This window comes from Equus quagga, chromosome 13, assembly GCF_021613505.1.
Source record: "Equus quagga isolate Etosha38 chromosome 13, UCLA_HA_Equagga_1.0, whole genome shotgun sequence".
Classification (NCBI taxonomy): domain Eukaryota; kingdom Metazoa; phylum Chordata; class Mammalia; order Perissodactyla; family Equidae; genus Equus; species Equus quagga.
Window position 1 is genome coordinate 66858709 of NC_060279.1, and position 13810 is coordinate 66872518.

Sequence of the window (13810 nt, forward strand, 5' to 3'; positions counted from 1 at the left end):
TAAATAATTGTCATAAACTTTGGTCATAAATTTTGCTGTTGCTGATAACTTCATACATAGATAACCTCAAGAGGCTCTAGAGAAAAGCAAAACAAACTACTAGAATCTACAAGATAATTTAGTAAGTGGCTGGATGTAAGACAAGTGTGCAAAAATCAATGGTTTCTCTTTCTCTTAGCAGTAAGAACCTGGAAAACAAAACAAAAAAATTCCCTTCAATATTGACAAAATCTATAATACCTAAGGATAAATGTAATGAGAAAGGCACAGGACCTATATAAAGAAAACTATAAAATCTTATTAAAATGCCCCCAAACAAAATCTGAACATTTGTCAATACTCCCAAAATTAAATGCAAATTTAATCAAGTTCCAATTAGAGTCCCAACTAGGGTTACCAGATAAAATACAGGATGCACAGTTAAATTGGAATTTCAGACAACAATGAATAATTTTTTAGTATAAATATGTCAGTTTAAGTACATCCCATGCAATATTTGGGACATACTTAAACTAAAAAATTATTTGTTAAATCTGACAACTTTAACCTCAAAAGGATTAAAGGAGGGGAGAATTGGAGAAAATGATTCTAAAGTTTATAAGAAAAAAATAAATGCTCTACAATAGTCAAGAAAAGTAAGAAAAAGCAAAATAGCAATGGGAGATGTATTAGTAAGCGCCATGTCAGGACAGTCACAACATCCCCGAGGTCTAATTCAAAAGAGTTCAATGGGGGGTTATTTACAGAGATATAGGCAGAGCTAAGAGGCCTACCAGGGAGAGTGAAGCCCCCATTAACAAAAGCAGGAAGGCATTGGGTTTGAAGAAACAGGGAGCAGAAACAGTCATCAGAATCCCAGGAAAGCTATGACCAAGCAGAGAGGAGCTACCTAGCAGGAGCAGGCAATTGAGGGAGTAAAGTTCTAGAAGGAAGAATTGGAATCTCCCCAGGGGAAGAAGGTCACTCATGGAGCAAAAGGAAGGAAGAGAGGCAGTCCAAGGCTGAGGAGCTTGGAAGAGGAGAGAAAAGAATTTGGAGAATCTCTTCTAAGAAGGCTTCCTCTTGCCTGTGGAGCAATATCTGCTAAGATACTTCAGGAGCAGCCATGAGGCCTCCACTGAGGGCCAGTGTTTCCTCCTCAGGCAGAGAAGCCAGGGAGACCGTGCAGATCATCAATAAGGAGGAGCAGGGCTTCAATTTTGCCTTCCAGGACAACTCTCGATATTCTGAAGGTTTCAGCAGCAGCCTGGTTGTATGTCCCATGGAAGGCTGGATCCCACCGCTGTCCAGGTAAAGAAAAAGGAAGGCCCCTACGACTGCATCCTCCCAACATGGCTGTGGTCCCAGTCCTGCCACCCAGAGGAATCCGTTTCCCTCAGAGTACCCCATTTCTAAAGTCTCTTCCAACTCTGAAATTTAGATATTAACAAATCCACCTCTGACCTACCTATTCCCTGTTGTTTATTTTCCTGATGAATTGTGGAGCACTGAGAATGTTAAGCCCTTGTTCTCAATATTTTCTCTTATGTTTATATTCTTTTCCTTACTGTCTGCTGTATTTGTGAATCTGTAAAGCAACATCTCTCCTTGCCTTGCAAATCTTCAAAATTCATCATAATTTGGAGTTATGATGCCTTTTCCTCATATTGTGTCCGCCAATTCATTGGGCTCATATTCTTTAGCAGGTTTTAACAGGTTGGCCTAGTCAGCTAATCTGCTATCTTCTTCCCCAACCAGGTTCCCAATTGGTATTTTCTTCACACCAAAGCAGGAAGGAGATGTGAACTTTAATTTGATCTGCAATGTGAAAAAGAAAGCCTACCCCTTGACCTTAAATGTGAAAGCTGAGGGCTACACTATGAATGCAGAGGTCAAGTGCAAGGACAGGGCTGGCTTGGTCACTATCTTGACTCCCAACCAGATCACCCATGTCAACTTCTATGAGGTAAAGTTGTGAGAGGGCCTTGCTCTCTCTCTCGGTTTCCACACTGGCTGGGAAAGGCAGTACAAGTGAATATTAGCTGAACCTCTCAAAGCCAGGGAGCCCAGGAGAACAGAAACATTCCAGGATCAGCTCTGTCTCCAGAATGTATATAGTTTCAATGTGAAAAGTTTTGTTTTATTTTTCAAGAGGTGGAGAGATGGTAGGGAAGGGGGAGAATGCTTATATTAAACACACAGGAAGGATGTTTGGCTGCTAAGAGAGGTCTAAAAATTAAATTGCCATCTTACTCTTCACATGTGAGGGACCCCCAACACTTAGTAGCTCTTGCTGGAATATCTGACCACATTAAGCTAATGATACTCAACTCACTAACATCATCTGCCATCCCTGTTTCCCAAAGGATATTTTTCCCCCAACGTGTTACATATCCTGACCCCAGAGAAGGGAACTGTGGTTTGCAATCACTGAACATACCAATGTTCTCTATCTCTCAGGTAGAGTTGAATGAATGTGTCCAGTGTGAATTCAATTTTATCAACACTGGGAAGTTCAACTTCAGCTTCCAGGCAGAGCTGTCCGGCCCCAAAGCCCTGCTACAGTACTTGGAATTTTCACCCACTGATGGCACTGTGGATGTGGGGCAGAGTGCACATGCCTCCTTGTCTTTCCAACCATTTAAGAAGTGTGTCTTGAAGGGCCTGGAACTCAGAATCAAGGTGAGACCATTTAACGTTGTTCGACACTAAAAGCACTCACAGCATTCTATCCTGAGACATTAATTGTCCTCTGTCTTCCTTATCTTTTGCACCCTGCCAGAAGCTCCTGGAGAGTGGTTGTGTTGGATATAGTCCCAAAATCTCTAATATAAAGTCCTCATCCATGGTTGAGGTGCCTCGTGAGTAAGTGTCAATTGAAAAGCACTTGACCACCCATGCACTGGAATACCGTGACACCATTAAAATAAATAAGGGAGATAGATGGAAAGTCGAGAGACGGAGAGAAAGAATCTGTACAACATTTTCCAAGATAACTTATTGAATGAAAAATCAAGGAATTGCAATGTCAGCAGGAATGGCGGAGAAGGACTTCCAAAAAGCTGATCTGCCATAGCGTTGAGAACACTGGCAAAAACTATCAAAATCAGCTTTTTCAGAACTCTCTAATCAAAGGCTTGCAACAATCCTAGAAGCATTCATGCCAGAAAAAATGGCTGAATATCTGTAAAAACAGTGAGCTTCGTGGTATTTTAACTTGCCGTGTCCCCACCCCCCTCTCCCCAGCTCTGCAGAAGCCTTGAAAACCAATAGTTCTGCAGTCAAAGTGAAAACCAGCATTACACAAATATCAGAAAAAAATAGACTGTCAGACAAAAATTATTACTAGAAACAAATAAGAACATTTTGTAATGATAAAAGAGTTAATCCATCAAGGAGACGTAACAATTATAAACATATATGCACATAGCAACAGAGCCCAGAAGACTTGAAGCAAAACTGACGGAACTGAAGAGAAAAATAGACAATTCAACACTCATAGTTGGAGATTTCAGTACCCTTACAATAATGAATATAACAAATAGAAGGTCAGCAAGGAAATAGAAGACTTCAACAACACTATAAATGAACTGTACCTAGAAGACGTCTAAATACTTCAACCAACAACCACAGAATATACATTTTTCTCAAGTGCACATGGAACATTCTCCCGGATAGACCATATATTAGGCCATAAAACAAATCTTGACAAACTTAAAAAAACTGAAATGAGGGGCTGGCCCCATGGCCGAGTGGTTAAGTTCGCACGCTCCGCTGCAGACGGCCCAGTGTTTCGTTGGTTCGCATCCTGGGCGCGGACATGGCACTGCTCATCAAACCATGTTGAGGCAGCGTCCCACATGCCACAACGAGAAGGACCCACAATGAAGACTATACAACTATGTACCGGGGGGCTTTGGGGAGAAAAAGGAAAAAATAAAATCTTTAAAAAAAGAAATTGAAATCATACACAGTATGTTCTCCAACAACAATGGAACAAAATAGGAAATTAACAACAAAAGGAAATTTGGGATACCCAGCCTGACACTATCTTTTTTTCTTTAAATGATGAATTTATTTAAAAGTTCACATTTATTTCTCAGAGATGATACCACATTCAACTTCTTTCAGTCTTTACCAAAATTGTTAGATATATGGTACCAATAAGAATTTGAAAAAGCTATTTACCAATAATTATGTTTTCCTTAAAGAAGATATGTTAAAGATTTTTTACAAAATAATTTTTAAGAAAATAGTTTGTTTCTCTGTTTATATAAAATTAATAAGGTTTTTGAATATTTTCTAAGACTAGTTTGGATCTGAGAGAACATATATAATAGTGACGTTTTAGTCTTATGTTGAAATAAACAAACAAACAAAACGCAAGCCAAAAAAAATCAAAACAAAATCCCAGCTATTGAAGTTATAGTGCTTTTCACAGTGAACTGATTTTTGGTTTTATTTTCTATTCTAGGTTTTATTATTCATTTTTACATTTTTTCATTACAGTTTTTAAATGTTATTTTATTGTGGTGAAAACACAGCGTGAGATCTACTCTCTTAACAAATTGATAAGTGTACAATACATCATCGTTGACTATAGGTGCAATGTTGTACAGCAGCTCTCCAGAGATTATCACCTTGTTTTTCTGAAACTTTAGTTTAATAACTCCCCGCTTTGCCCTCTCCCTAGCCCCTGGAAACCATCATTCCACTCTTTGATTCTATGAATTTGACTATTTTAGATACCTCACATAAGTGGAATCATGCAGTATTAATCTTTCTGTGACTGGCTTATTTCACGCAGCATAATGTCCTCAAGGTTCATCTATGTTGTCACATATGGCAGAATTTCTTTCTTTTTTAAGGCTGAATAATATGCCATTCTATGTATATACCACATTTTCTTTATCTGTTCATCTGTTGATGAACATTTAGGTTACTTCCACATCTTGACTATTGTAAATAGTGGTACAATGATCATGGGAGTGTTGATATCTCTTCAAGATCCTGATCTCAAATCTTTTGGATACCAAAGCCAAAGACACCACAAGAAAAGGAAACTACAGGCCAATATCTCTGATGAATATAGATGGAAAAATTCTCAATAAAATACTAGCAAACCAAATCCAACAGCACGTCAAAAGGAGCATATACTGCAACCAAGTGGGATTTACCCCGAGGATGCAAGGATGGTTCAACATATGAAAATCAATTAATGTGATATACCACACAGAATAAAGGATAAAAATTACATGATCATCTCAATAGTTGCAGAAAAAGCATTTCACAAAATTCAGCACCCTTTCCTGACAAAAACTCTCAACAAACAAGGAATATAAGGAAAGTACCTCAACATAATAAAGGCCGTATATGACAAGCCACAGCTAACATCATATTCAACAGTGAAAAACTGAAAGCTTTTCCTTAAGTTCAGGAACAAGGCAAGGATGACTACTCTCATCACTTCTATTCAACATGGTACTGGAAGTCCTAGCCAGAGAAGTTAGGCAAGAAAAAGAAATAAAAGGCATCCAAATCTGAAAGGAAAAAGTAAAGTTGTCTCTCTTTGCAGACAATATGATCTTACATAAAGAAAATCCTAAAGACTCCATAAAAAACCTGTTAGAACTAATAAACTAATTCAGTAAAGTTGCAGGATACAAAACCAACGTGCAAAAATCAGTTGCTTTTCTATACACTAACAACAAATTATCTGAAAAGGAAATTAGGAAAACAATTCCATTTATGAGAGCACCAAAAAAGAATAAAATAGCAATAAACTTAACTAAGGAGGTGAAAGACTTGTATATTGAAAACTATAAAACATTGATGAAAGAAATCAAAAACACAAACAAGTGGAAAGACATCTTGTGTTTGTGGATTGGAAAACTTAGTATTGTTAAAATGTCCATACCATCCAAAGCCATCTATAGGTTCAATGCAATCCCTATCAAAATTACTATGGCATTTTTTACAGATATAGAAAAAACAATTCTACAATTCATATGGAACCACAGAAGACCACAAATAGCTAAATAAATCCCGAGAAAGAAAAACAAGGCTAGAGGCATCACACTTCCTGATGTCAAAATATATTACCAAGCCTCAGCAATCAACATAGTCTAACACTGGCATAAAGGGCCAACTTAGAGACCAATGGAACAGAATAGAGAGCCCAGAAATAAATCCACGCATACACAGAGAACTGATCTTTGACAAGGGTGCCGAGTACACACAATAGGGAAAGGATAGTCTCTTCAACAAACGGTGTTGGGAAAACTGGATAGTCACATGCAAAAGAATGAAATGGAACCCTTCTACACCATACACAAAAATCAGCTCAAAATGGATTAAAGACTCAAACTAAGACCTGAAACTGTAAAACTCCTAGAAAAAAACACATGGGGAAGGCTTCATGGCATTGGTCTTGGCAATGATTTCATAGATACAACACCAAAAGCACAGGCAACAAAAACAAAAATAAACAAGTGCAACTACCTCAACTAAAAGGGTTCTGTGCAGCAAGAGAAACAATCAAGAAAGTGAAAAGACATTGTCTTTATTCAGATCCCTAAGAAGAAGATTGATGAGGAAATGGGGTAAAACAATCGGAACCTAAAGTGAGTTGCTGGCCGTCTCATAATTTAGATGGAAATTAAATCATAGCACAGTCAAAAACAAAACAAAACAAAACTGTGAAACTCCTAGCCTGGAACTCAGTGGCAAAGTTACAGCCATCTTCCCTGAGAAATGCCAGGTGTGTGTCCTCAGAAGGGGCCCATCCCTTTTGAGAACTGTCTTTTTCAGAACTTTCATTTCTTACAGCAAAAAGAAACATCATATGTCATAGATCTTCCTACTCTAATTGGCAGAAAAGTTGAAGGTGATAAATTTTAATTCTTTTCAGGGAATCATTCACAAAATGTGAAGATTTTAAAAGCCTTAAATAAAATGTTTTTAAATTTATAAAATTGCTCATAAAAATTTGTACCAATGACTATTATAATGTTTATTCTAATGATGTTTAGAACGAATATTGCATATGTTGTTTAAAATCAATTATCAGCTTATGAAATTCCATATCATAAAAAGTTTTTGAAGAGCAAATTAAGTCCATGTACCAACAGGTATGTGTATTTTCTTGTTGGGAGTCTAGGTGATAATCTATACTCTATCTTTCCACTCTTTCACCTGTGGCATGTTGACCTTTGACCTCATTCTTATCATTTCCTGGTCACAAGATGACCCTCCTACCTGCAGCCCTATATCCCCGTTCCAGAGTGGAAATAAGGGAGAAGAGCCTGAATACAAAAAAAAAAAAAAAAACTCCCAGCAAAGCTTAGCCTCTTGTTTCGAGATGGGACACCTTCTTGTCCTCTTCTGTTTACATCCTGATGACCAAAACTATGTTTAATGACCACCTTAGCTGCAAGGAAGGATGGGAAAGCTGGTATTTTCACCTAGACACATTGGTGGTTGCCAATGCACTTAGCTGCGTCCTGCAGGTAAGGAAGCCTTGGGAAGCGATGTTGGGTAGAACTAACAGTCTCTGCCACACCCCTCCACCTTCAAGCTGAATCGTTCCTGCAGAAGCAAAGCAAGAGCCAATGTGGGTCTGACAGCAGAGGATCCCACTTTGCTTTTCCTTAAATAAACAAACTTCTAACCTATGAATCAGAGTCTCTGCAGATGGAGCCCTGGGACCTGTATTTTTTTAAAACACCCAACTACTTCCCTCCTTCATCCTTTCCTCCCACTTCTCCTAATCACGCTCCACCTGCCATTCCCTCCCCACAGATCAGCCATGGTCCAACATTTACCTGCTCCATCTCAGGCTGTGCCGTGAGCCCGGCCATCCATTTCTCCTTCACCAGCTACAACTTTGGGACCTGCTTCATCTACCAAGCCGGGATGCCCCCATATAAACAAACTCTAGTCATCACCAACAAGGAGGACACGTCTATGAGGTAAGCAATCTTCTTAGAGCTTCCATATGATTCTGAAGCTCCTTTGAGTCCTATAGCCTTCGCACAGGTGAAGTCCTGCCAAGACAGAAAAAGAAGGATTATGGGAAAGAGTCAAACACAGGTGGGCGTGAATCCCGAGTCTCCCTTCCCGACCACTAATACTGATACTTGGATTACCATGAGCTACTCTGCTAAAAATCCTCCTCTTGAAGTGAGGAGGGTAATGCAAAGGACCTGATGAGAGCTTTGAGGGCTTCCATTTATTTTCCCTGTGTAATAGACGTGGAATTTAGAATTTAGAGAATTTAGAGAAGGCAGACAAGGAGAGGTTGTAATGGAGAGGTCTAGGTGCCTTCCTCCCCATGGGTGGAGTAAGGTGGACATCATCTTTGAAGATCCCTTCTGTTTGAGCAAAGAGTGATAATAATAGTTGCTCACCTTTATGGAATGCTTCCTCCAGGCCCCGTTATGTGACTGATTTAGTCACTCTGTCTCATTTAATCCTCACAACAACCTTATGAGGTAGCAATCACTACCTCCATTTCACAGTTAAGGAACGAGTGATCCAAATGGGCTAAGCAGCTTTTCTGAGGTCACATGGCTAGTTAGGGGTAGAACCTGGATCCCAACTCCTGTCTGTCCATCTCCAGAGCACGTGCTCCTCTCTGCTGTGCTTTGCCACCCAAGTGCTTTAGGAAGCACTTCCTTCTAATGAGAGGGTCCAAAACCATAAGCTGCATTATCAAATCAAGAGGGGATAAAGCGAGTGAAAAGAGCAGTGGGCAAAGGGTCATGAGAACTCGAGTTTGAGGCCTGCTTCTGCCGGGATCTCGGGGTGTGATTTGCGGTAAGTGACTTGACTGTGCTCAGGAGAATGTGGGCTGGATTGTTACTGAGGTTCCTTCTGGCCCTTAAATTCTGACTCTAGGATGGCAGAGCGAAAAAACCACTAGTGCCCAGCCCAGGGAGACAAGGGCCAGAATCATTCCCTCTAGGTCAGCCTTCTCAGAGCTCACACACTTTCCTCCTGATTTCCCTCCAGCATAGACTGTTTGTACACCAATACTCCCCACCTCGAGTTGAACTTCCGTGTTGATGTGGTAAAGCCAGGAAAGACACTGGAGATTCCAATCACCTTTTATCCTCGAGAAAGTATCAGTTATCGAGAACTCATCCCCTTTGAAATCAATGGGCTCTCACAACAAGTCGTTGAAATCAAAGGGAAAGGCACGGAAATGAAGGTAAGAGACAGCTGGGGAGATCCTCAGGCTGGCACACGCCTTCTTGCCCTGCCCAGCCACCTTGGCCCCTCTGAGCTCACACCCTTCCTCTCCTCTCCACATCTCCTGGCCCTAAGCTGCTCTTTCAGAGGTCAGCCAGTCCCACTGAGGGGTGGATTATCAAAACGGACTCAAGTGAAGCATAGATCTTCTTCAGTACCAAACTTACTGCATCAAAGGATGCGCGTAATCACAGGCGCTGGAGAAACATTCTTTCTCATGAAGTCTGAGACTATTAGATGCAGCATCCCAAGCGTGTCCTTTTTCTCCCACATTAGGGCATGTTTGGTTTTCAGGTTTAATAGGCAAGATTTGTTTTAAGCAATGTACGCAGCCATATGTTTCGGTTATGGAGCATCTTTCCTTAAGACCACATTGATTACCATTCTCCAGTCAGCCACAGATCCCAGGGTTCTATTTGACTGAGGGCATTCCTTCTAACCCAATAGAAAGGGAATGGTCCAGTCATGCTGCTAACCCTTTCTTCCTGGTGTCTGGTAAATGTTTAAAGTGTCTGTCAGGTCCAATGGGAAAAAGACGTGAACGTAGAAGTGTGTACCTTCAGTCTTCTTTTCCTCTGTTTGTGCTCGTGGACATAGTAGATTTAAGGAGTTTTTTCTAAGATCAGACTAAGACACTGTGGGGAAGTGGGGGTGGAGTTCCTTGTCCTCTAAAAAAAATTAAAATAGGGTGGTGGAAAATATAGACTTTAGAGTCAGACAGATTTTAATTTGCATCACAAAACTAATTTTGCGTAGAAAAGTGGAAGCAGTGAAATAAAAATGGCTACTAATCTTAAAAAAATAAAAATAAAAACATAAAAAAAATAAAGTGTCTGTCTGGTGGAAGTATTTGCATTTACTAGGAGGTTTTGGAAGACTAAAGACTTTCCAAGATTCTCAGGAATGCATGGGACATTTCAGCAACCAAGAGAAAATGGGGTAGGGGTATTCCCAGCAGCCTTCCCATCGAACCAGAGGAGTAACAGGCCCAAGCCATCTGCTGTGTCTGCACCCAAGCCAGTGACAGGGTCTCTCTTGATGTCATTGGTTCACTCGTTTGTTCATTCTTTCATTCATTCACTCATTCAGCACCCATTGTGTGTTAGGTACTTTGGGGAAATCCAGAGGTGATTTAAATATGTTCTCTGACCTCCAGGAGCTCACAGGCTGGCGCTAGAGACTCTCTTGCCTTTTTAGACATAATGGAAATATGTGGGCTGGATATAAAGATAGTTCAGGGGAGGGGGTGCAGTTTAGTGACAGACCAAATGACAATGACCGGTAGGTGTTGCTCACTGTGGGCCAATGCCATCCTGGAGGGCAAGGCCCAGCTTGATCTGGGCCTGATCCAGGCAAACATTTTGATCAGTGCTTCAGATGAGGACTTCGAAAGGTATCTTCTTTTGCCACCTCTACTACCACCATTCTAGTTCAAATCACAATCATTTCTCAGTCCTCAAGGCTTTCTTTCTTGCCCTCTCTGAGTCCATCTCCACAGAGGAGCGAGACAGAGCACTCTCACGAAACACAGGTTTGATTGGGTCGCTCTGTGCTTCGCTGGCTTCCCACTTCTCCCAGAACAAAACCTCACATCCCTCCAAACTTATCTTCTCAAGGCTCCCCATGGCTCCCAGCCACAGGCCTTGATTGGGCCACTCCCTCCAGCCCAAGGCCTTGCCACAGGCTATCTCCTCCTCTGGGGCACTCTCCAGCCCCATGCCCACCCTAACTCAAACCAGCTAGCTCCTAGCCTTCCTTTAGCTCTCAGTGTAAACATGTGTTCCTCAGGGAGGCCTCCCCAAATCCCCAGTCTGCCTCAGCCCCTTGTAATATGCTCCCAAGGTACCCTGAGTTTTCCTTCACATCTCTTAACCCAGTTGTAATTATGTAATTGTGCAATGAATTGTTTAGTGGGCATTTCATGCACATAAATTTTTATTGGGTGAGTGAATGCCAATCCACTATGAAGAATGAGGGACACCAGAAGAGAAAGAACAACCCTTGCCACCCCAGGGGAGACATACCATAGTTACTTTTCTCATTGACTAATGAACTCTCCCTCCTGCTCTCTTTTTTGTCCCACAGATTTTAGTCCTCGATCCAGCCAATAAGATTGTGAAGTTAGGAGCTGTTTTGCCAGGACAGGTTGTGAAAAAAACAGTTTCCATCATGAACAACAGCCAAGCCCAGCTCACATTTAGCCAGTCAGTCCTGTTCTCAACTCCAGAACTCCAGGAACCCAAGGTTGGTGCTCGGGGCTCCCAGTGGCCTCTTCCTGCTTCCCAGTGATACGGATGACCATGCTAGCAACACTGCCAGCTCACAATTCTCATGCACCTTCAACGTGCCAGACCGTTCGAAGAACTTTCCATGTGCTTCCTCTGACCATCTTCACAAAAGCAGCATAGGGTTAGAGGTTTTCTTATTCTCATTTTACATATAAGGAAACCCTGGCTTAGAGAGGCTACATACCTCTAAAGGGCAACAGAGTGAAGTGGAGAGAGAGCTGTGCTTAATGGCATTCAGTAATCTGGATTCTAATGAAGATACATATAGCTTCATTGTAGAAAATTTGAAAAATATGGAAAATCATAAAGAAAAACATTTTACCCGTAATCTCATATCCAGAAATAATCACTCAACATTTTGGTACCTATCTTTCCAGTGTTTTTCCTACACAATTTTTTTATAAAAATAAAATTATAATGTTCATATTGTTTTGAAACCTGCTTTTATTATCTAGTAATACATTATAAATATGTCATTCAATATCATTTGTTCATTTATACCTCCATTATGTAGATAGACCAATCCTCTATTTCTGCTCATTTCAGGTGTTTCCAATTTTTTATGTTATAAACAACATTGTAATATCCGTGTAAACAAAACTTTGTGCTCATCTATGACTCTCTACCTAAGACAAATTCCTAGAAGCGGGCTTGTTGGACCAAAAGGAAGAGTGTGTTTCAATACACGTCACCAATCTGCCCCCTGAAAAGTCATCCCCTTTTACACTCCTATCAGCTGTGTGAAAGAAGCATGCTCTTGCCAAATCCACGTCCTCGAGTTCCCTGGGTAGAGAAGCTACCAGTCCTGGCTGCCTGCTACGCATCTTACAATCTATCAGCTTGGGCGGCCCTTTGAAAATGGACCAAATGTGTTTCATCCCAAGGATGAACCGTATCCATTCCTGCATTCGATTTATTCTTATGTTTACTCCGTAAATATGTGCAAGGTGCTGGATATATAAAGGTGTGTCCTAGTCAGATTGGGCTGCCATAACAACATACCGTAGACTAGGTGGCTTAAACAATAGACATTTATTTTCTTGCAGTTCTGGAAGCTAGAAGGCTGAGATCAGGGTGCCAGCATGGTCGGTTTCTGGTGAGGACTCTTCTCCTGGCTTGCAGACGACCACCTTCTCGCTGCATCCCCACGTGGCAAAGAGACAGCGAGATGGAGCTCTCTGGTGTCTCTTCCTCTTCTTATAAGGGCACTAATGCCATCATGAGGGTCCCACTCTCACGATATCTTCTAAATCTAATTACCTCTCAAGGCCTCATCTCCAAATACCACTCACATATGAATTTGGGGGACACAATTCAGTCCATAGCAAGGATATAGCTTAGACTTTGGTCTGGTGAAGTTCACAATCTTTTGGGGTCACAGACACATAAACAACCCCAGGACAGCCTAGAAAGTGCAGAGGCAGGGTATAAATCTGGAGGCGGCTGCTCAGAGGGGTGGGGGCCCCAGAAGGCCTCACAGTGGAGAGAGGTCTGTACTGAGTTTTCCAGGATGAAGAGGTTGCTCTCAGGCAGACAGATTGGGGAGGGGTGTTTCTAGCAGGCAAAGGTATATAAGCCAGAAAGTGTCAGTTCTTTTGAAAACCTAGTTGTGAGTCAGTGTGGTGGGAGCGCTGTGGACCATGTGGGGATTGCAGGAGACAGAAAAATTGGCTGTGAGAGGCTGGCCAAAGCAGAGACCCAGTGGGCATCTCATCCCAGGACCCCACTTTGCCCACTTTGCATCCCAGAGAAAGAAGGCAAGCTTATTGCTTCCCTTTCCTCATTAATCCAAATTAAAGTCCTTAGTTCCAGTGGGCTGGGGCCCCTAACAGTTTGGCTGTACCAATTCTACCTCTTTGGGTAACCAGACCAAAGCTGTCAGAGTGACCTGTGCCAACACCATCACCCTGGGCTTCGCTTCCAACATCATTGTGTTTTGAGAAGTCTCTAAAATCACTTTCCTACGGCAGCTTCTCAGCCTGTTAGCTCACTCCCTGCTGCCACAGTCTACTTGGTGGTGACTGCTTTGCACTCTGCAACAAAGGGAGCTCATGGATGAAACAGGGCTTGGTTTCCTTAAAGCTGATTTTGATTTGATTTTTACCAGGACAAAGGGGAAAGAGAAGACCATATAAATTCAAACAGTGGTTCTCAAACTTTAAAATGCATGAGTCACCCAGGGCACTTTTGAAAATTCGAGGTCTGAGCTCTCCCAAGGAGGCTGAGTCAGTGGGCCTGGGGCAGGACCCGGGAATTTGCATTTCAACCAGGGAAAGTGTGATGCGGGTGCC

At 41.6% G+C, this 13810-nt stretch overlaps 1 protein-coding gene across 8 annotated transcripts in view; it reads left to right on the plus strand.

Annotated features, from left to right (window-relative positions):
• The window catches only part of HYDIN (HYDIN axonemal central pair apparatus protein), a 335679-nt gene that overhangs the window by 300353 nt on the left and 21516 nt on the right, over positions 1–13810 (plus strand). For 7 of the 8 annotated variants that reach the window (XM_046683578.1, XM_046683582.1, XM_046683583.1 and 4 more), the window contains 6 exons: positions 1143–1290; positions 1738–1945; positions 2440–2661; positions 7780–7949; positions 8992–9190; positions 11317–11475. In XM_046683578.1, coding sequence (XP_046539534.1) covers positions 1143–1290; positions 1738–1945; positions 2440–2661; positions 7780–7949; positions 8992–9190; positions 11317–11475 — 1106 coding nt within the window. Of the gene's footprint in view, positions 1–1142; positions 1291–1737; positions 1946–2439; positions 2662–7779; positions 7950–8991; positions 9191–11316; positions 11476–13810 lie in introns of those variants that run through there. The other variant, XM_046683586.1, reaches the window with a different exon arrangement.